This window comes from Suncus etruscus, chromosome 14 (genome assembly GCF_024139225.1).
Source record: "Suncus etruscus isolate mSunEtr1 chromosome 14, mSunEtr1.pri.cur, whole genome shotgun sequence".
NCBI lineage: Eukaryota > Metazoa > Chordata > Mammalia > Eulipotyphla > Soricidae > Suncus > Suncus etruscus.
The window spans coordinates 92,219,378-92,241,667 of NC_064861.1; the positions used below are offsets into that span (position 1 = coordinate 92,219,378).

General features: G+C 55.6%; 2 protein-coding genes across 2 annotated transcripts; both read right to left on the bottom strand.

The window, feature by feature from the left end:
* Positions 1 to 204: 204 nt before the first annotated feature.
* On the bottom strand, positions 205 to 5,902 carry MAMSTR (MEF2 activating motif and SAP domain containing transcriptional regulator). The gene is made up of 10 exons (XM_049786314.1): positions 5,743 to 5,902; positions 5,123 to 5,200; positions 3,961 to 3,999; positions 2,927 to 3,081; positions 2,644 to 2,828; positions 2,244 to 2,349; positions 1,880 to 2,071; positions 1,076 to 1,270; positions 927 to 981; positions 205 to 763 (listed from the first exon to the last, which is right to left on the bottom strand). Exons 2-10 carry the CDS (start codon positions 5,178 to 5,180, stop codon positions 480 to 482), a joined length of 1,269 nt encoding a protein of 422 aa, XP_049642271.1. The 5' UTR covers positions 5,181 to 5,200; positions 5,743 to 5,902; the 3' UTR covers positions 205 to 479.
* Positions 5,903 to 6,694: 792 nt separating this feature from the next.
* Positions 6,695 to 22,263, bottom strand: RASIP1 (Ras interacting protein 1). The gene is made up of 11 exons (XM_049786321.1): positions 22,127 to 22,263; positions 20,838 to 21,514; positions 17,891 to 18,246; positions 12,475 to 13,128; positions 11,726 to 11,763; positions 11,372 to 11,523; positions 11,148 to 11,263; positions 9,402 to 9,645; positions 9,073 to 9,245; positions 8,054 to 8,201; positions 6,695 to 7,083 (listed from the first exon to the last, which is right to left on the bottom strand). The coding sequence occupies exons 1-11, from the start codon at positions 22,261 to 22,263 to the stop codon at positions 6,884 to 6,886; spliced, it is 2,895 nt and encodes a 964-aa protein (XP_049642278.1). The 3' UTR covers positions 6,695 to 6,883.
* Between the last annotated feature and the right edge of the window lie 27 nt (positions 22,264 to 22,290).

Consider the following 22,290-nt stretch of genomic DNA (forward strand, 5'->3'; position numbering starts at 1 on the left):
GCTTTCAGAAGAATATGACCTACTGATTTTCTCACCCCAGTGGGGGAAATGAAGGGCATAACTCCCTCTTTCCTATTTATGGGGTCCCCCCCCTTTTCACTCTTTCCTGCAATTTGGTAGCACCTGCAAGCAACACCCTGTCATCTGTTTGGGGACGAAATGAAGTGTCAGGGGGCAAAGATGTCCAGGAGGAACAGGCGAAGGTGCAAGCAACGGGAACATGTTTGCTAAAACAGGAGTAGCACAAACCTCCCAACCCGCCCCCAACCACACAGCCTTGGAGGGGTGCACAGGAAGACACCCCCTCCCAGGCAAAAACCAGGCGACTGGCCTATATGCATCAGTTCAAGGCCCAGATGGAGACCTCTGCGTCTTTGGGGTGGAGTGAGGGTCTGCTGGTGTTTTTACACCTCAGACACCCCCCCCCCAACATCAGCACCAGCTCTCAGTCCCTGGGCACCCCCTAAAAAAGTCCATCATCACCAACGATCCTCCAGCACATCCCACAAGCGGGTGCCGCTGGAATCAGACAAGTCAGCCGAGAAGATGCTGGGGGCTGGGGGCCCACAGCCCAGCGGGGGTCCCCCGCTCAGAACCTCCAGCCAGTCCAAGGAGTCTGTGGGGCCCCTGGGAGAGGGGGATGAGGAGTTCTCTGGGGATGGAAGCGAAGAAGAGAAGACGGATGACAGGCCTTCGGAGTCGGAGGATGGAGACAGGACGTCGAAGGAGCCTGGAAAATCTAGGGGTATTGGGGGCAGAGGGTCTGCAGGGTGGGGTGAAGAGGAACAGAGAGTGAGCAAGCTGAAGACAGGGGGTCAGGCCCCAAGCCCCCTTTTTCCCCAGCCTACTGCTGGGGGAACCCCAACCACTGCTTCCTCCTTTGAATTCAGGCCCCAAATCTCCAAGGGGAGCCCCAAGGCTCTTACCCTCTGGCTCCACCTGATCTTCCAGGATGTCATCGATGTCCTGGTTTGGAAGCAACTGTGGATGGAAGAGAGGAAACTTCATGAAACCTTTGGACCTGGGGCTGGGACCCTGGAACCCAAGACCTCCCAGGGGCCTGCCCGCCCCTCACCTGCGCCCTGCGGATTGCCTCCTGCAGCTCCTCCTCCAGGGTCAGGGCCTTCGAGGCTGCAGCGGAGGGCGGCCTGGGCTCCGGGGACGGACTGGGAGCCCGCGGTGGAGCTGGAGGAGCGGGAGCCGGAGCTGTCACCGAGTTTTCCGCGGTCCGTGGAACAGGTAGCAAGTCGGACGTGGTTCTGGACTTGCTCTAGGACCAGAGAGCATCAATGAATGAGCTTCGTCCCCAAGTTGCGCTTGACCCCGCCCTCCTAAGGGCCTAGCTTAGCCTCTCATTGGCTTGTCTTCCTTTAAGACCCGCCCATTATTGCTTAACCACGCCCATATCCTATCTTCTCATTGGCTACTTTCTTAAGGCCAGCCCCCTGTTGAGTAAGCACGCCCCTTTTTAAATCATTGGCTTCTTTTCTCAAGACACGCCCCTATTTCTTTCTTTTTTTTTTTTTTTTGGTTTTTGGGCCACACCCTGTGACGCTCAGGGGTTACTCCTGGCTATGCGCTCAGAAGTTGCTCCTGGCTTCTTGGGGGACCATATGGGACACCGGGGGATCGAACCGAGGTCCGTCCTAGGCTAGCGCAGGCAAGGCAGGCACCTTACCTCCAGCGCCACCGCCCGGCCCCGACGCCCCTATTTCTTAACCACGCCCACCTCTCTTCTCACTGACTTCTTTCCTTAAGATCCGCCCACTGTTGTTTGACCACGCCCCTCTCTTTTCATTGGTTACTATCTCCCGTTGCTCCGCCCCGTCCCCCTCTCTCCTCTTCTCATTGGCCCACCCGCTAGGAGCCCCGCCCTCACCGACCGCCGGGCGGCTCCCAGCGTCTTGGGCCGGAGTCGAGGCCAGGAACCCCCCGCGGGGCTGTCGTCCCGCCGAGGCGGCTTCGAGCGCTCGCGGGACGGGGTGCCCCCGCGCATGCGCTCTAGCAGCATCGACTTGGTGCCCGACACTGGGAGGCCCCGCAGGCGCAGCTGCTGCCGGAGCTCTGAGACCTGGGTGCGGGGCGGGGAGACGGGGTTGGGAACCCTAGAGGCGAGGGAAACGCGGGATACCCCCACCTGGATCTCCGAGGGGACAGAAGCCAAGATATTCTAAGTTAGGCAGCTGAAACACCTCCCAATTTTGGGAGAAGGTCCTCCCCCACCTGGGACTTTGCAAACTCACTGTCAGTTCTTCCAACTTCAGAGTCTGAAGTTCCAGCTTGTGTTGGGGGTGCGAAGAATTGGGGTCCCCGGGTGGCGAGGGACCCAGCAGCGTGACTGGCTTTATCCTGGCCGAGAGAGGGGGAGCAGGAGACACATTAGCAGCGTTGGAGAGTGACAAGACACAAGCGCCTGTGAACCCCAAATTGTGCATCCCTGCAGGACAAAGACAAGATGGGCGTCCATGCAGAGGACAGGGGGACCTGGGCTCAGAGCCAGGGGCTGAGTCCCAGAACAGAAGGAAGAGACACTGGCATCCCAGTTTTGGGGTTTCAGGCTCTGGGTTTGAAGAAGGGAGAATTTGGAGGGGGACAGGCAGGGTTGGCTCATACTTTCAGGAGGGACAGAAATAAGATTCATACCTAGAAGCCGGCTGTTGTGACTTTGTCCCTTCCCATAGCAGTGGCCCAGGGGGACCCCGAGTTGACCTTTCAGCCTGGGGGTGTGCCCGGGGTGGGGGTCTGGTCTCGGGGGATATATACTGATGGTACGTCAGGTTCCCCTGCTGCTCCGGCTCCCTCCAGTGAGGCCCGATCTTGGATGACTCCTGAAAAAGCAGGTGACATCATAGTGACAGCTGTTGTGAAGACTTGGGGGGTGACCAGGGCACCCGCAGGCACTGCCGGGAGTGGAGACTCAACTCACCTTCTTCAGAGACCTCCATGGGCAATATTCTGCCTCAGGGGGGGGGACCCCCGGTCTGAGGAGGAAAGGGGCAGGACTGGGTGGCACAGCTGGAGCCTGGGCTAGTGTGGGCCCTGAGGCAGAGATCCAGGGGTCCAAGTCTGGAGCTGAGAGTTCTGTAAGGCCCCCCCCCAAAGCAGAAAGGAACAGGGTTGTACACAACAACTAGGACCTTGGAGACCCTGTGTCCCCCCCCACCCATGTTCTATGTGGAATGGACCCCCAAAAAGTGAAACTGAAGACATGAGTCACTGGATCTAAGGACAGAGCTGGGAACCCAGACATTTCAAGGGAGGGGAGGATGGGTTTGGGACCACACCCGCTGGTGCTCAGGGGCTATTCCTGGCTCTGTGCTCAGGGATCACTCTTGGCAGTGCTCAGAGACTCTAAACAGTGCCAGATGGCTCCAAACCAGGTTGGCCACATGCAAAGCAAACGCCTTAACCCTGTGCTCTTTTTCCACTCCCCAGACTTGGACATTGAGAGAAAGTTGGAATTTGTCCCTAAGACAAAGAAACAAAGGATTTCTGTTTCTATCAGTTTGGTTTTTGCTTTAATGTTGGGGCCACAACCCAACTGCGCTCCATGATTACTCCTGGCTTTGTGCTCAGGAGTCACTCCTGGCAGTGCTCAGGAACCATATGGGATGCTGGGGATCAAACCGGGGTTGGCTGTATGCAAGGCAATCAGCCTACCTGCTGTGTTATGGCTCTGAACTCAGGATTTCTTGTGTGTGTGTGTGTGTGTGTGTGTGTGTGTGTGTGTGTGTGTGTGTGTTTGCAGAGCAAGATCAGGGTTCTTGAGGGGGGTCCTGGTGGAGTGTCCAGCTCCTAGAGGGCTGAGGGCCTGGATTGTCAGGGAAAGTCCCCTTCGGGAGGGTTTTCAGTGGCTGGAACTGGAATGGCATAAGGTTGGAGGCTGGGAAACCAGGGCAGAATTTCTGGTAGTTCTCCAGAAAAGCATTTATTCCCTCCCTTGGACGGTTCCCCACTTACTCGGGTCCTGATACCGCCGGTGGATCCGAAGTTGCAGGACTGTGGAGAGAGGTGGGAGGAGAAAGGTGGGAAGGGGGTGTCCAGGAGCCAGGCCTGGCAGGCCCTGGGAGCTGCTGGCAGTCACGGAGTGCCCAGCCCCCTTACACACCCGTGCAGCCAGGCAGTGGGCCAGCGGCCGAGGTTCCCTTTCCTGGGCCTCCCGCCCGCTCCCTGCCAGCACCCAGCAAGCGAACGAGCGAGCGAGCTAAGAGGGCCAGAGAGAGCTCTGGGGCTTGGGGCAGCCAGCCAGGGTGCAGGCCTGTCCCCAGCTCCACCTGCCCCATCCCCCACTTGTGCCCACCCCATGCCCAACCCCATCGCCATCTTGGTAACTGGGATTTCCTTGCCCACGCCTGCACCCTTCTGGGACTCCCAACCGGCGCCCACCCTTCTGACATTGCCTTTCTCCTGGTTCTAGCAAATGTCTGTGACACGGGGACCAAGTGCCCTTCTTTTGTTCTGGCTGGGCACCATAGACAGATACACTCATTTGGACGCTTTGCATGGGACCTCCCATTTCAGAGCTTGGATCTCACTAGGGTACCCCTTCTCCAATTTGGGGGAGGGAGAAGGTTTGTGCATCTGTGCCTACCCAGCCATGCCTGCAAGCTCAGCCTCATACCCTTCCAATACAGAAATAACCCCCCCATCCCTACCTGCTCACTCCATAGCCCTTTAGACTGGTTTATTTTATGATTTTGGGGGGGTTAGTTAGGGCTTATGTACTCAGAAATCATTCCTGGCAGGGCTTGGAGGTCCCTACGCGGTGCTAAGGGTGGAATCTGGGTCTGCTATGTGCCAGGCAAGTGCCCTCCACTCCCTGTGCCACTTGGAAGACTTGACAACTCTTTGTCCTCGCTCCGGCCACCTTGACACCCCCATTCTAAGTGTTCTCACTGCAGCCTGTTCCTCTGCACGCATAGTGGCACCCGCCCATGCATGCCCATCTCCAGCGCCACCCCCATTGCCCCAGGGATCTGGGACCAGGACTGCTCGTGCCCCGATGGGTCCCCCACCCCCACCCTTCTGCACAGGTTCCAGGAATGACTGCATGTCCAGGATTCCCCCCCCCTCCCAGGCCCACATCTCTTCCTGGCAGACCCCGAAAGAAGCCTTCTCTCACCAGATCGGAACTTGGAGCGAATGATTTGGGAACGCTGAGAAGGAGCAGCCAGGGTCATCGCAAGGGTGGGATGGAGACCTGGACAGGGAGGAAGGCAGGAAGTCCAGGGGAGGGGGCCAGGGGGTTGGGCAGGAGGTCCCCCACCTGTGACACATTGAGGAACGAGCCTGAGGGGTTACAGGGCTGAATTTGGGGAATGGAAGGGGCTTCAGACTCAAATTCTTGGAAAAGTGGGAGGGCCTGGGGTCTGAACTCCTGGTTTGAGGGGAGGAGGTGATCTGGATTTCTAGTCTGAGGGAGGAGGCATTGGGGGTCTGGACTTCTGGGTCTGATTGTTGGCACCCCCTCTTGCAGGCAGGGAGAGGAAGAAGCTGGGTCTGGGGAAGGGCAGGGCTGGCGGGCATAACTGGCAGAGCTGACAAGCCAACGTGGGCAGGAGGGCAAAGGGGAGCCTGGGGGCAGGCCCCTGGGAGCACCAGGACCTGGGCCCCTACTCCGGATCGCACGGGGAGGGGTCCACCACCAGGCTCTTTGCAGTAAGGGAGAGGGACCAGAGAGGTGACCAGGGTCGGGACAGGCCTGTCTTCACCCCCAACCCTCAGTCCCGGGGGTCATCTCACCAGGTGGGCTCCGTGCAGCTGTGCTCTGACCGGCCAGGCCAGGATCTAGGCTGGAGGTCGCTGACTCCGCCCTGCCAGCTGGACCCGCCTCGGACCCCCCTTTCTGGGGGCGTGCTGGGAGCCCTCTGCGGAACCCGGGCGGGCGTGGAGGCCGAGCCCCGCCGCCGGGGACCCTGAGAGGGGCGGGCGCAGGGCCTGGGAGGGCCCGGGGCGGGGCGGATCGCAGGGTTCGGGGCTCGCTCCTCCTCCGCGTCCCGGGGCCGCGGGGTCGGGGCCGACTGACGGCAGCAGGTGCGGGGCAGAGGGGGTCGCGGGGCAGCCCCAGCCGCGGCAGGTGGTCACGTCCCTGGTCTGCCGGCAGGTGCCACCTGTCGCCTGCTTTTTCCCTGACGCAGCAAGGGAGTCGAATTCAGGGAACCACAAGTTCAGACCCGAGCCCCTGCATGCACGTACTTGGGGTACGAGGTGGGGTAACAGGAGGGTGGGAACTGGGTGTTGGAAGGGGGCAGGGTCTGGAGTCCAGGGGAGGGTGCTTGTTAAGATTGGGGTGTGTGTGTGCGCCTGACCAGACAGAGTAAGATTTAGAGGGGGGGCTGGGAACCAGGCCAGATTCTGGGTGAGATGCAGGAAAGCTTGGAGTTGGGACTTGGGGGTTCAAGGGGGCTCAGTGGCAGAGCTGTCTGCTCCCCATTGGCATAAAAGAAGCGAAATGCTGAGATTTAAGCACATCAAGCATGCTGGGAACTCCGTCCGTCCCAGGGTGCGTGGGGGGCCCAGTGCTCCGGGTTGGATTTCAGGCCGGAGGGCAAGCTGAGGCCAAGAGTTATAAATACTTTCCCCAGCTCGGCAGCAGCTCAAGGCCCCAAGGCTTGCAAGGCAAAACCCTGCAGAGCGCCCTTCCTCGGAAAAAATCAAAGCACTAGCGTGTCACCAGCAAAGGCGTCGCCAAATGTCAAACAAACAAACACTTTTATTGCTCCCGCCGCTCAAACCCCAAACCCACTCAGCCCACCACCGTCCCAGCCTCGGCGACGCGAAAACTACAACTCCCAGGAGTCCACGCCGGAGAGAACTACAAATCCCAGCAATCCCCGCGGCGACTTTTTTCAAGGTTGGCGCGCTCGTCTGCTATTGGCTCTTCCTAAGGGGGCGTGGTCACCGGAGGCCCGTGGCGGTGATTGGCCGGAAGTTCCTGCTGCTCAAGATCCCAGAGCAGCCGGCGGAGCCTGCGCAGTTCGCGGTGCAAGGTGTCGTCCGTCACCGGGCCCGTTAGGCGCAGGCGCGAGCTGCCCAAGGGCAGGATGAGGGGAGGGTGGGAGGAGAAGCTCTCGAAGATGTCGCCTAGGAAACCGAAGCAAGTCGGATCGAAGTTAGGTTTGCAAAAAGTGGAGACTGGGCAGGAGCGCCGAAGGAGAAAAGAAACTTCAATTCCCAGAAGCCCTTGGGGCAGGAGCCCCCTTGAGTCGACTCTGGGTGTTCCCGGGTCATCATGGGAGTTGTAGTCCTAAAGGCTAGGAAAGGCCCCTCCCTGGGCTGGGAAACAGTGGGCAGGGGGAAGAGACTGGAACCCTGCATAGCTAGGAAGTTGAGCTAAAATGTAGTGGGGTGGTGGTGGAGGATGGTGAGGGGTTCAGATGTTCATTAAAAGGATGAAAGGGGGCCTGAGAGATAGCATGGAGGTAAGGCGTTTGCCTTGCATGCAGAAAGACAGTGGTTCAAATCCCGGCATCCCATATGGTCTCCCAGCCTGCCAGGGGTGATTTCTGAGCGCAGAGCCAGGAGTAACCTCTGAGCACCACCAGGTGTGACCCCAAAACCAAAATAAAATAAAATAAAATAAAATAAAATAAAATAAATAAAAAAAATTAGGGCTGGAGGGCCGGCAAGGTGGTGCTAGAGGTAAGGTGTCTGCCTTGCAAGCGCTAGCCAAGGAAGGACCGCGGTTCGATCCCCCGGCGTCCCATATGGTTCCCCCAAGCTAGGGGCAATTTCTGAGCACTTAGCCAGGAGTAACCCCTGAGCATCAAACGGGTGTGGCCCGCAAAAACAGAAAAAATTAGGGCTGGAAAGATAGCATGGAGGTAGGGCATTTGCCTTGCATGCAGAAGGGCGGTGGTTTGAAACCCAGCATCCCATATGGTCTCCCAGACTGCCAGGGTTGATTTCTGAGTGCAGAGCCAGGAGGAACCCCTGAGCGCTGCAGGGTGTGACCCAAAAACCCAAAAAATAAAAAGGATGAAAGGGCCAGAGATGCAGCTTTTGAGCTTCTGAGGGAGCTGGAAGCCCCAATACCCACATCACCCCGTCTTGCCTGTGTCCACTGCATCGCGCTCTGCAGGCGGAGGGTCCCAGGTAGGGGGTGGCCCGCGGCCAGGTCCCAGCTGGTAGTGGCTCAGCATATGATGGAGCTGAGCTGGGGTCAGCGTTGGATAATCAGCTCGCAGACTGCTCCATGTAGCCTAGGGGTTTGGGAGAGGCATTGAGATTTTATATCAGCAGAAGGATCCCTAAAGGGGCACCCTCTTTAAGGAGGAGGGTTCAGCGAGAAGACCGAGTATTTTGTGCTCGCTCTGGTTGTCATTTAAATTATTGTGGGGAAAGGCATGTTCTTCACTAAAAGGCTAGAGCTGGGGCCAGAGAGATAGTATAGTGGATAGGACAGACCGACCTGGGTTTGATCCCCAGCATTCCATATGGTTCCCTGAGCACCATCAGGAGTGATTCTTTTTTGTTAGTTTGGGTTTTTTTGTTTTTTTGGTTTTTGGTTTTTGGGTCACACCCGGCAGTGCTCAGGGGTTACTCCTGGCTGTCTGCTCAGAAATAGCTCCTGGCAGGCACGGGGGACCATGTGGGACACCGGGATTTGAACCAATCACTTTTGGTCCTGGATCGGCTGCTTGCAAGGCAAACGGCCGCTGTGCTATCTCCCCGGGCCCTTGTTTGGGTTTTTTGTTTTGTTTTGTTATTGGTCACACCCAGCTGTGTTCAGAGATTACTCCTGGTTCTGTACTTGGGAATTCACTCCTGGCAGTTTCAGGGACTATATGGGATGCCAAGGATGGAACCCAGGTAAACAGTATGCAAGGCAAAAAACATTCCCTGTTATGCTATCACTCCTCCCTACCAATAGTGATTTCTGAGCACAAAGCCAGGAGTAACCCATGAGAACTGTAGGGTGTGACCTCCTAAACAAGCAAAAGTTCCACTGTAGTTCCCAGTTTCCTTGTAGGGGTCCCCGACACCTGACACCCACATTGGCACTATGAACTGGAACAGAAGATGCCCAGAGGTTGGCAAGCCCCATGTGAGATGTGGGAAGTTAGGGTTCACCTTGAGCAGGGAGGTGCGGGGCACACACAGCAGGTTCACAGCCACGGAGAGTTTCCGAAAGAACTCGTTGGCAATGTCGCCCAGCCCTGCCCCCTGCAGCCAATCCAGCACCAGGTCCAGGTTGGTTCGGATCTGGACAGCTCGGGACCACTGATAGAAAGGCCGGCCTTGACCTGGGGTGGGGGGAAGAGATGAGCCATGGATAGACCTTTTTCCTCAGTTGAGGGGGGTAATCTGGAACTTTATTACCTGGGGGTGTCCCCAAAGATGAGCCCTGAGCCTCGGAAAATCTGACACAACCCCACCCAGTTCCCCTGTCTGTTCCTCACCCCGCTCCATTAGTGAGTTGAGGAGGGATGCATTGGAGAAGAAGAACAAGTAGCCGAATGTCTGAGACACGAGGTCGGGGTGCAGCTCACACTGGCTGGTCAGCTCCAGGGCAGCCTGGAATACGCCTAGGGTGGGTCTCAACCCTGGGGGCATGGCCCCCAGCTCGGCACCAGGCCCTGGCAGTTCAGCTCCGGCTGTGAATGGGTTACTGTCCAGGAGAGCAGGCAGCGTTGAATACAGAGTCTGGGGAAGTAAAGACATAATAAAACAAAGTGTTGGCTAGGATTCCTTGGAAGCTGCAGGGTGCTAGGACAGAGAACAGGAAGCAAGACCTTCTAGGAGTTGTAGTCCATTTTGCCTCTTGAAGTGTGTTATGCAAATAACTACTTTCCGGAGGGATTTCTAGCATTCAACAGGCCTAAGTCAACTTAAATTCTTAAGAAGCCTTTTTCCAGGCCAGGAAGATGACTCAAAGCTTTGAATATCAGCCTCCTGGGTCAATCATCAACACTATTGTTTGATCCCCCTAACTCTGCCTTACTGCCCAGATATATATATATATATATATATATATATATATATATATATATATATATATATAAATTTTCTAGAAGTTTCTAGAAGTTTGTTTGATCCCCCTAACTCTGCCTCACTGCCCAGATATATATATATATATATATATATATATATATATATATATATATATATATATATAATTTTCTAGAAGTTTCCAGGAGTTTCTGGGATATTTACAGGCCCATCTTTGGTGTCTTATGGAGCTTGTAGTTCTCAGCAGAGGGAGCTTAAGGAGGACAAAGGATACTGAACTGAGGCCCACTTTGATCAAGAATCATTTATCCCGAATTCTCAAAGGAAAGAAGAAGAATGGAGAGTGAGGAAGTGGGAGTGGTGTGGCCCTAGGCCAGTGGAAAGTGAGATCAGACCAAGGACAGGAAATGAAGTCAGAGCCAGAGAAGAAAGAAAAAGCACAGTTGGAAGCAATGCACAGGAAGGGAGGCCTTGAGGAAAGAGTGTCACAAATCAAGGCTGCTTAAAAGGAATATGAAATTCTTCGGAGTCAGGATGACACAAAGCCAGAAAATCCTGAGAATTCACAAGAAATAATATCAGGGAACAGGGTAAAAGCACAGCTGGCAGGACATTTGCCTTGCATGTGATTCACCTGGGTTCAATTGCCCTGAGTGATCCCTGAGAACTGCCAGATGTGGCCCCCAAACCAATAAAATAATATCAAAAGGGCAAGGGCCAGATTATTGAAGCGTTTCTGCAGGATTTGACCACAGAAAAGATTGTGTAGGTCAGAAAATGGAATGACCATTGAACTCCTAGAGGAAAGGGGAATGTGGTTGACAGTGCATCTTCCTCAACTTACAGCAACAAAACTGTCTCTCCTCATTCCTCTAGCCAGGAGAGACCGGAGAATGAAGCCTGGACTCAGAAAACGAGAGCTGGAGAAAGTGGAAATAGCCAAATCCCCAGGCATGTGAGCATATCCTGTCACAAGACATGAGGAGCCAAGACAGGAAGTGAAGCCAGAAAGACAGGAAATGATGGCCCCTCAAACAGGAAGCGGTATCTGAATAGTGTGAAAGGGGAAAGGACCTTAAAGAAGCTGAACAAATCGGGTGAGGGCAACTCGGAAGCAATGGCAAGGCAGCTACAGTGAGGTCTTCAGAACCGGAAGTGGTGCCATGGCAAACAGGAAGTTAGGGAGCAAGACCTACCTTGGTGAGGTAGTAGACAGACTGCTGGAAGGTACACATGATAACCTCATCCATGAGGGCCATGGCCTCATCACACAATTCCAAGTCGTTGCAGAGCTGCGGGTCTGAGGACAAGCCTAGGGGTGAGAAGGAGAACCAGAAGCTGGCAGGGAGATGCCCAGTCCTCAAGATGAGGGGGAAATACTAGGGGACCTGGATGGGCCTGGGCCTGACTCAGTGCTCACCCTCCTGGTCGGCTTCCTTCTCCATCTCTAGGACCTTCTCTTGCACGAAACTCAGCAGCTCCGTGGTGTTGGCCATCCACAGCATAAGTGGGCGTAGCTCCACAGACACGGCCTCGGGGGTCAAGGGCACTTCTGGGACCCCCTCAGGGTGGCTAAGAAAAGTGGAAGAGACCTTGATCTCTCTCTGGCCCAACTCCCACCAGGCCTCAAATCTTGCCAGTGGGGGATCATTTCAGAGAGCAAAAGTCCAACCCCAAGGGAGAAAGTTAGTTTATGCAGACAGACATGCAGGGAACACATATGCAGCAGCTGGCCAGCCCACAGCCCACCCACTCTGCCCAATATCGCTCTTACTTCTCGGGCTGACGGTCTCCAATTTCCTTAATCTTTTCCTGTGAAAGAGTAAGGCCAGAGTCAAGGTGAGTTAGGGAGAAAAACTTAGGAATGCGATATTAGCTTTTTCTAGACGTGCTTCTTTGATCGTTTTGTCCACTTTAGTAATGTTGTCTAAGCCTAGCCTGAGAAAGTTCTCTTTGTGAATTTTCAAAACACACAACCCTATGCTTTGCACTGGCCCATGTCTCCTAACCCATTCCTGTTCAAAGCTAGCCCCTTCTACCACTATAGCATCATCCTTAACCTTCAAACTTTTGAATCAAACTTGAATAAAACTTTGAATCAAAATTGAATGTCAAACTATGAATCAAACCAACAAAAGAAAGCCTCCTCTCCCTCCCTCCTCTGCTTCTCCCACTAAACAGATCTAACCTGTTGTTTCTGGCCAACAGAGCCAATGGCCCTGTTTTCCTCACCTCCATGAATGACTTCCCCCAATACAGCTCCAAACTTGAGGCCCCATCACCTACCTCTCTCTCCCAAACCTTGCCCCAACCATCTCCCACATCAGGGAACCTCTCCCTATCTCCCAGAATGCCTTCATCCCTCCTGCAGAATTCTCAAGGCCTGGTACCACCATGGCTAGCAACATGGCAGCCATGGGCCTCCGGGCATCCTTGACACCTGCTGCCCTCGGAAAGGCATTCCTGGGAGATGTAGTTTTCTCCCACCTGCCCCCCAAACTGGGTCTTGGGAGTGACTCTCACCCAAACAGCTTCCTTGATGAGACGGGCCAGGCGGCCCAGCAGACGTGGCAGGTGGCCCAGCTCCAGCTCCCGGGCCGAGTGCTGCACGCACAGCGCCAGCAGAGTGGCAGGCCCGAGGGGAGGCAGCTCCCCGGCTCCTGCAGCCGCAGCCCTCACGATCTCCCCCAAAAGTGCCTCCTCTTCGCGGGGTCGGAAGCGCAAGACGGGCTCCCGGCCGTCCAGGTAGGCTGCCAGGGCCTCCCCACGCTCCTGCAGGCCTCGGCCACACAGGCGGCACGAGAAGGCCCAGCCAGGGCCTGGGGGTGCGGCCCCCGGCCTGGAGGGCAACCAGGGGGGCCTCGCTGACCCCGAGCCCCCATTGCGGGGATCCTTGTACATGAAGAGGAAATGCTCCCCCAGCCCCAGGACATCGCCCGGGTGCAGCTCGGCCTCCCGCAGCAGCAGGCACCCATTGTGCGTGACCGGGGCACCCCGAGATGGGCGCACCATAGCGGGGGGCTCAGGCCCTGCTCGCACGGTGCAGTGGCGGGGCAGGATGTCAGGGGCACTGAGGAAGGTGTCCACGTATGGGGCCGGGGACCCATTGCGGCCCGAGTTGTTGCCTCCACGGCCGAACACGTGCTGCTCCCGGGTCATCACATACACCACGAAGTCCTGGAGGAAGGAGGAGGTGCACAGGGGTTCGTTCTAGGAGTGGCTCAGGACCTGGGCATCCTTCTGGGGAGGCTCCCCACAAGCCCAGGACCCCCTTCAAGAAGGTTTCCCAAGGGTGGGAGGGTGGTTGGAGCGATTGCACTGCAGGGAGGGCGTTTGCCTTGCATGAGGTTGACCTGAGTTTGATCCCTGGCATCCCCTATGGTCCCCTGAACCTGCCAGGAGTGATTTCTGAGCACAGAGGAGCCTCCAGGTGCAGCCAAAACAAACAAAAAAGAATGTTTCCCCAGGGGTCAGGATTTGGAGCCATAGCACAGTGGGGAGGGTGTTTTTCTTACTGAGGTAGGTAAACCTGGGTTCAATCCCTGGCATCCCAAATGGTCCCCCGAGCCTGCCAGGAGCGATTTCAGAGCGCAGGAGCTATTTCTGAGGGCAGAGGCGCTGCAGTCTGAGGCCCAAACACCAAAAATTTAAGAATGCTTCCCAAGGAGACGGGGGCTAGAGTCATAGCACAGTGAGGAGGGCGTTTGCCTTGCATGCAATCAACCCAGGTTCGATCCCCGGCATCGCACAGGGTTCCTTGAGTCTGCCAGGAGGAATTTCTCAGCACAGAGCCAGGAGAAATGGCTGAGAGCTGCCAAGTGTGTCTCCCCCAAAAAAGAATGTTTCCTAAGGTGCTAGAGCAATAGAACAGTGGCAGACCCGGGTTCGATTTCCAGCATCCCCTATGTTTCCCTGAACAGAGCTAGGGTAACCCCTGAGCATTGCCAAGTGTGCCCCCCAAAACACAAGAAAAATAATAGAATGCTTCTAAGCAGATCCAAGAGAACTCTCCAAAGTGCTGAACCTTCACTCACTTCCCCTAACATCATCTTGAAGACTGGGAACTTATAAGGACACCCCCCCTTTTATTTTTGAGCCACACATGGTGGAACTGGGGCACCATAAGTGGTGCCAGAGATAGAACATGCATTAATGGCATGTGTCCTACCCGCTATCTCTCTAGCTCAAGGGCACGCACACACACACACACACACACACTTTTATTTATTTATTTATTTTTGCCATGGGCTCTGCCAGTTCCCGCCCTCCTCAAAGCAAGAATGCTTTCCAGGAAATCTATTTCCAGTGAACCGTACCATCTTTCCCCCCCTTTGGACTCTTTCAAGGCAAATTTCTCTTCCGACCTTGGATTTACCCGAGAATGCAAGTGTCATGGGTTACCTCACTCCCAGAAGATAACCTCAGCCATGACCCTCCCAGGCCAAGAACAAACCCTTTCTTGGAAATCTTTCTGGGGGGGAGCTCTCCCTAACCCCACCTCCTGCCCTACTCGCCTGTTTTTGAAGCCCTGTCTGATTGAGACTTTCAAATGCATCAGCCCTTCCAATGCATTTCTTCTTTTTTTTTTCTTTTTTACTTTTTTTGGTTTTTGGGCCACACCCGGCGGTGCTCAGGGGTTACTCCTGGCTGTCTGCTCAGAAATAGCTCCTGGCAGGCACGGGGGACCATATGGGACACTGGGATTCGAACAATCACCATAGGTCCTGGATCAGCTGTTTGCCAGGCAAACACCGCTGTGCTATCTCTCTGGGTCCCCAATGCATTTCTTTATTTTTTAATTTGGTTTTGGGGCCACATTTGGTGGTGCTCAGGCTTTACTCCTGGCTCTGTGCTCAGAAATCACTCCTGGTAGGCTCAGGGGACAGTAGAGGGTGTTAGGCGACTGAAACTGGAACAGCTATGTGCAAGGCAAATGCTCTGAACACTGTACTATTACTCCAGCCCTCAACGCAGCTGCATTCTTCAAGATTTCTCTTGAACTCCCCACCCACCACCAAAAAATGTTTCTAATTCCCCATTCCCCACTGTGGGTGACCCTCTTCCAGACTAGATCCTAACCTTTGATCAACCTTATCAGACATTCCCATTGGCCCACATTGGCTGGAGGGTTGAACCATTAGAAGCAAATCACTTCCAAGGATGAGTTACCCTTATCCCTTGCCCCAAAAGGAAGACTCTTTTATGGGGAAATTGGATAGGGGATTTATTTTTGGTTCTGGGGGTCACACACATACACTCGTGGATGCAGACATACAGACAACCTCCGACAGTGCCTCCCCTCTCCCCTCACAGTCCTCATCTGTCCCCCTTCTTCCCAGTTTCTGATTTTCGGGTCACACCTGGCAGTGCTCAGGGGTTATACCTGGCTCTGTTATTATCCCTGGCAGGCTCTCTGCACTGTGGGATGCCAGGGATCGAACCTGGGTCAGTTGCATACAAGGAAAAGGCCCTCCCCACTGTGCTATTGCCCTGGTCTAAGAATTGGGTTTTTGGGCCACACCTGGTGACGCTTGGAGCTTAATCCTGGCTCTGCGCTGAGACCTATGCGGTGCCGAGATTGAATCAGGGATTAAATGCATTAACTCCCGTACTATCTCTCCAGTCCCTTCTTCCAACAGCCTTCACCTCTTACCCATATTCACAGCCAAGAAGTGACCACATTCCTGGCTTCTATATCAAACGGTCCCGTCAAGCTGCCTTTTGGCAGCACATGCAATTTTCCCATGATCCTGGCTAGGCCTGTTGCTATAACACTTCTATGCCAGTGTTAGCCAGAGGGGTACAGGGGTATGACACCTCAAAGGGGACCCCCTCTAATTACAAACAAAATTGAGTGGTTCTTGGGACTGGAGCCATAGTATAACGGAACAGGGTGCTTGTCTTGCATGCAACCAATCTAGTTAAGCACTGCCAGGGGTGATTTCTGAGTGCAGAGCCAGGAGAAACCCCTGAGCATTGCTGGTTGTGGCACCCCTAAAAGAAAACCAAAACCAAAACAAAACAAAACAAAACAAAACTGAGTTGTTCCAGGACTAGAGAGATAATGTAAGGGTTAATGTACTTGTCTTGTATGCAGCCAACCTCAATTTGATATTCCAAACATCCCTAGGAGTGACTCCTGAACACCCCTGGATATGGCCCACCCACCCCACAGAAAAAATGAGAATTGCCAATATTTTACAATACTATACAATGAAACAATTCCCATGAACCCTAATCCCTAATCACTTTTATTCTACTCACTTATGTGTTTACAAGGACTCCCAACCAGTCCTTGTAATGAAAACCATAATTTTGTTTTGTTTTGTTTTATGGGTCACACCAGGTGGTACTCAGGGTGTGCTCAGAGATAGCTGTGCTATCTCACCGGCCCCAACCATTTTTTTTAAAGTAGACTGGGAGGGGCCAGAGTGATAACATATCAGGTAGGGCATTTGCCTTGCATGCAACCCCAGATGGACCCTGGTTCAATTCCTGGCATCCCATATGGTCCCCCCAAGCCTGCCAGGAGCAACTTCTAAGTGCAGAGCCAGGAGTAACCCCTGAGTGCCACTGCATGTGGTCCAAAAAACAAAAATAAAAATATAAAAATAGGGGGCTGGACAGATAGCATGGAGGTAGGGCATTTGCCTTGCATGCAGGACAGTGGTTCAAATCCCGGCATCCCATATGATCCCCCAAGTCTGCCAGGAGTGATTTCTGGGCATAGAGCCAGGAGTAACCCCTGAGCACTGCCAGGTTTGGCCCCCTAAAAACTTAAACAGAGGTGCCATAGTAATAGCAATAGGTGGGGATGGCATTCGCTTTGCATGCAGCTGACCCACATTTGATACCCAGTGTCCTATACGGTCCCTGAACACCGCCAGAAATGACCCCTGAGCACAGAAGCAGGAGAAAACCCTGAGCACTGCCAGTGAGGCCCCCCCAAAAACAAACAAACAAAAAAAACCCTAAACATAAAAGGTGGATTTATGAGGCCAGATCAGTGGCACAGGGCGATCCCCCGGCATCCTATATGGTCCCTCAAGCCAGAGGCAATTTCTGACTGAATAGCCAGGAGTAATCCCTGAGCATCACCAGTTATGGCCCCAAAACCAAAACTAAAAAAAAAAGTGCATTTATCCATTAAAATATTGGGTTGGAGGGCCAGAGCAATAGCATAGCAGTAGGGCATTTGCCTTGCACGTAACCAACCCAGGACAGACCCTAGTTCAATTCCCGGCATAACAAAAGGTCCCCCAAGCCTGCCAGGAGCATAATGCCTGAGCACTGACAGGTGTGGCCCCAAACTAAGAAAAAAAAATTTGGAGTGAGAGTACAGTATGTAGGGCCCTTGTTTTTCTTTTTTCTTTTCTTTCTTTTTTTTTTTTTAGGGCCCTTGTTTTTCAAGCAGCTGACCCGGGTTTGATTTCTGGGACCCCATATGGCTCTCTGAGTCTTGCCATGAGTAATCCCTGAGCACAGTAATCCCAGAGTTAGCCCTAAGCACTGCTGGATGTGACACCAAAAAGCCAAAATAAAATAAAATAAATATGGATTACTCCTTCCCAAAGAATACAAGTTTATCCAGAACAAGATTCCAGATCTAACCAAACTTCCTCCACCATCCACCATCTCGCTGGCAAGACTCTGTCCATGTTACATCCAGTCTTCCCCACACTTGTTTTTAGGGGTGTTTTTTTTGGGGGGGTGGGGAGGCACTGGGCCATACCCAGAGATACTGAGGGGTCACTCCTGGCTCTCTACTCAGGAAGCACGGCTGACGATGCTCAGGGGACCAGATGAGATACAGGGATATGGAACCCAGGTCTGCCACCTTCCCAGCTGTCCTATACACCTGTGTCACTCAGGATTCTGGGAGGATGTTTCATTTGGGACCCTTCACCCCATAAAGGGGTGGGGTAGCTCTTCTGCTTACCTGAGCATCCTGGTAGCCCTGGAGCAGCAGGAAGTATGGTCGGTTGTTGGGGGCTTGGATGAGGCACTGGGTTAACTGGTCAAAGTCGTTGGGGTCCACAGGGACAATCTGGGTGTCGGCTGCCCCAGGAGCCATGCTAAGAGCCTGCTGCCTGCGCTCCTGCTGCCGCCGCCTCCGGCCCTGCAAGCTGAGCTCCGAGACGCTGCGTCGCAGGGACAGGTTTTCCGAGCGCTCTTTGCCACTGGACCCCGATGGGGTCCCGGATCCCGAAACCTGGCTGGGACTGGCCAGCGCAGCCCCCCCAGACGCTGCCCGGGAGCGGTTTTTCTGTGGCCGCCATGAGGGGCCGCCCGTGCCTAAGGGGGTGGAGAGATAAAGAGGATTTATTTTATTAAATATTTATTTATATATTTTTGGTCTTGGTGATGTGCTCAAGGCTTACTCCTGGCTCTGCATTTCAGGGGTCATTTCTGACCAGCTTGGGGGGGGGGACCATATGTGGTATAACCTAGGTCAACTGCTTGCAAGGCAAGTGCCATTGCTCCAGCCCCAAATGATCATCATCTTTTTTTTTTTTTTTGTTTTTGGGCTACACCCAGCGTGCTCAGGGGTTACTCCTGGCTATCTGCTCAGAAATAGCTCCTGGCTGGCACGGGGACCATATGGGACACCGGGATTTGAACCAACCACCTTTGTTCCTGGATCGGCTGCTTGCAAGGCAAACACCGTTGTGCTATCTCTCCGGGCCCATCATCTTTTTTTTTTTTTAATCAAGCCACTACGAAGTGCTGAGTTGTGTGCTAAACACTATAGAAACACAGCATCTTTCTTTGCTTGTTTGTTTTTATTTTTGGGTCAGTCCTGGCTCTGCACTTAGAAATCGCTCCTGAGGGGCCGGAGCAGTGGCACAAGCAGTAGGGCATTTGCCTTGTATGCAGCTAACCTAGGAGAACCACGGTTCAATTCCCCAATGTCCTATATTGTCCCCCAAGCCAAGAACGATTTCTGAGCGCATAGCCAGGAGTAACCCCTGAGCATCACAAACAAAACAAAACATAAAATCACCCCTGGCAGACTTGGGGGACCATATCGAATGCTGGGGATCCAACACAGGTTTGTCCCGGGTCAGCTGCATCCAAGGCCTTACTTGCCCACAACCAAGGCCTCACTGGCCCACCTCATAGGTGACCCATTGACCCAAGGCCCCAATACACATCATCGTATTGAATTTTCACCTAGGATCTTGCTAAGTTTAACTGACATCGAAATGGGTTGAAACCCAAGCCTAAGTTCAAAGCCCACAAGACTCAATCACAGAAAAGCAAACTGGGGGCCCTCTGAGTGGCCCCTCATTCTCACTGATCCAGGCTTGTCCTGTTCCTACTATTTCACCATCACAACCAGCTGCTTGTTCTGAAGTGTTTGGGAAGATGGGGAGACCCTTGGGAGCCTGGGCTTTGACCCCTACGAATATCTCTTCCTTTCCCAGGTGCCACCCTCAAACCTCTATCCCCCACTATCTAACCTTCACAGCCCACGTAATTTAAAACCACTGCCCCCCATTTTAAGCTCTGGCCTAGCAGTGCATGACCTTGTTCCCACCGATCATTCCTTTTCTAGGCTCCATCCACGGATGTCTGCCTTGAAACCTCCAGCTGAGCTTGGATCTTGGACCTCCAGTTGCAAGACCTCCAACCAAGGGTCCTTCATCAACCTCAGCCTCACCTGCACCTCCGACTTCAGGCTACTCTCCCCCAAGCTCTGCCAGGCATCACCGACCCCGCCCATTGGGCTTCCCCCAAGGGAAGAAGTTGACTTCTCAGGGCACCATCTTCCCCCTGTGGTCTTGTCCAGTCTCCCCAGAGGGTTCCCATGCTCAGCTAAGGATCCCTCAGCACAGATCCTTCCTACCTCTGGCACCGACCAAGCACCAACTTCTCCTAGCCCCGCCCACATACAAGCCACGCCCTTTCACTGGCTCCACCCCTTGCAAATTACACCTCTAAAGACCTCCCACCCAGGAGGGAGATTGACCATGCCCCCAAACCACAACCGCGCCCCACAGGAACCATCTCATTGGCCACAGCCACGCCCCCACTGGCCCCTCCCCAAGGCGTCATCTCATTGGGCTACCATAAGGCCACGCCCACAGCCACACCCTCCCACCGACTCCTCCCCATGGACATCATCTCATTGGTCGACCCAACCACGCCTACACTGGCCTGCCTCATAGGTGACCCATTGACCCACTCTCAAACCACGCCACCGCCACGCCCACGTCCTCCCACTGACCCCTCCCCACGGGCATCAACTCATTGGTCCATCCTCAAAGCACGCCCACTTCCCCCCACCCTACTGGCCCTGCCCCACGGATATCTCATTGGCCCGCCCTCACACCACGCCCACCGCCACACCCTCCCACCGACTCCTCCCCACGGGCACCATCTCATTGGCTCACCCTCCAACAACGCCTCACTGACCACGCCTCACAGGCATCTCATTGGTCCACCCTCTAGCCACGGCCTCCTCTGGCCCCGCCTCAAAGCTCATTGGTCCGTCCTTAAACCACGCCCACCGCCACGCCTTCCCACTGACACATCCCATTGGCCCACCCTCAAAACCACGCCCACAGCCCCGCCCTCCCACTGACTCCTCCCCACGGGCACCATCTCATTGGCTCACCCTCAACCACCTCACTGACCACGCCTCACAGGCATCTCATTGGTCCACCCTCTAGCCACGGCCTCCTCTGGCCCCGCCTCAAAGCTCATTGGTCCGTCCTCAAACCACGCCCGCCGCCACGCCTTCCCACTGACACATCCCATTGGCCCACCCTCAAAACACGCCCATCGACAGATCATTGGTCCGCCCTCAAAACCACGCCCACAGTCCCCCCCTCCCGCCGGCCCCGCCCCCGGCCCGGCCCTGCCCGCTCGCGGCTGCTCACCGTCGCCGTCCGCCGCCCCGAAGATTTCCTGCTCCAGGCGCCGCGCCTCCTCGCGGCCGCGCAGCTCGAAGCGCCGCGCCCAGCCGGGCCGCGCCCGCCACAGCTCCTGCACCAGCAGCGGCCGCTCCAGGTCGCCCAGCACGCGCAGGTGCTCGGCCCGCCACTCGCCGCCGCCCGCGCCCGCCGCCGGCCGGCCCAGCGCGTCGCACAGCGCGAAGCCGTCCGCGCAGGAGCCGCTGTCGCCCGCGCCGCCGCCGGGGCCGCCCGCCAGCCCGTAGCGCTCCAGCGCCTCGGCCACCAGCTCCCGCGCCGTGGAGCGCGCCGTGGCCAGCACGCTCTTGTAGTTGGCGCCCGACGCCAGCCCCGCGCCGAAGATCTTGAGCACGCCCGGCGGCGCCGTGGCGCGGGTGGCCAGCGCGGGCTCGGGCACCACGCCCGCCGCCAGCTCGGGCAGCTTCTTCTCGCTGGCCCAGCGCTGCGCGCCCCCCGGCGAGCCCGGGGCCCCCGCGCCGCCGGCCCCGGTGCCCGAGCCCCGGAACAGCTGCGAGATGCGCTTGGCCCGGCTCCCCGACGCGCCGCCGGCCGCCTTCACCGCGCCCACCCGCCGCAGCTCCACGTGCGGCGGCGGCGGGGGCAGCGGCTCGCTGCTGCGGCTCCCCGTGTCGGACGACGACGACCTGGGACGTGGTGGCGGGCAGCAGGGGTGGGTTGGGGGGTCCCCAGAGACAGACGCAGTCGGGGGAGGGAGATCAGAGGGTGGCGTGCGAAGCCCCCCGGGGAGAGACCCAGAATGAGCAGAGATGCGGGGGGAACGGAGATTGTGGGGTGGGGGGAGAAGAGAGAGAGAAAGAGAGACGGCTAATGATTACCAAAAACAAAAAACACAATTGCGAAAAACAATTAATGCATAAAAATAAAAAGTAAAACCACACAAGAGCACTGGCCCTTAAGTCAACAGAAAGGCGAACCCCGCAGAAGGAAGTCCCAAGAGGTGGCCAGGGCGGCGGAGGAAGGAAAGTGAATCAGAGACGACTCCATCTGTGTGACCCCAACCCTGTGTCCATCCGGCTGGCCATTTCCCCCCTACTGGGCTCTGGATTCCTGGGGCCAGTGTCCCCTCCCGCCTGCCTGCCTGCCTGCCTGCTGCCTTTGGGCTTTCAAGACAAGGCCAAGATTTCTGGGTGGGGGTTCCCCCCAGCACTCCTACAGCAGGGCTAGGGCTCAAGAAGCAAGAGGGTTGTTTGCGAGAGGAGTGGGGTGGTGGGCAGGGGGGATAGGGGGCTACTCACTTGACCGAGGCAGCACTGGGCCAGCGCCGCCCCAACTTGGCTAGTTGTTTTCGGGGTGAATTGATCCACAGGCCCACGGGGAGATGGAGTTTTCCAAAGCGGGGGCTTCCGCCCTCCTTCCGTTCTCCAGATAGCATGGCCCTGAGGATGGGTAGGGGAGCCCC

Bases quoted from the DNA above. Each gene is read 5' to 3' on its own strand.
- RASIP1 (XM_049786321.1), bottom strand. From the start codon at position 22,263: ATGCTATCTGGAGAACGGAAGGAGGGCGGAAGCCCCCGCTTTGGAAAA. The intron at 11,764-12,474 runs GTGAGAGTCACT...ACTCTTTCACAG, and splicing joins TCATCAAGGAAGCTGTTTGG to GAAAAGATTAAGGAAATTGG. The intron at 9,246-9,401 runs GTGAGGAACAGA...CCCCCACCCCAG, and splicing joins CAACTCACTAATGGAGCGGG to GTCAAGGCCGGCCTTTCTAT.
- MAMSTR (XM_049786314.1), bottom strand. From the start codon at position 5,180: ATGACCCTGGCTGCTCCTTCTCAGCGTTCCCAAATCATTCGCTCCAAG. The intron at 4,000-5,122 runs GTGAGAGAAGGC...CTCTCTCCACAG, and splicing joins TCGCTCCAAGTTCCGATCTG to TCCTGCAACTTCGGATCCAC. The intron at 982-1,075 runs GTGAGGGGCGGG...TTCCATCCACAG, and splicing joins AGGCAATCCGCAGGGCGCAG to TTGCTTCCAAACCAGGACAT.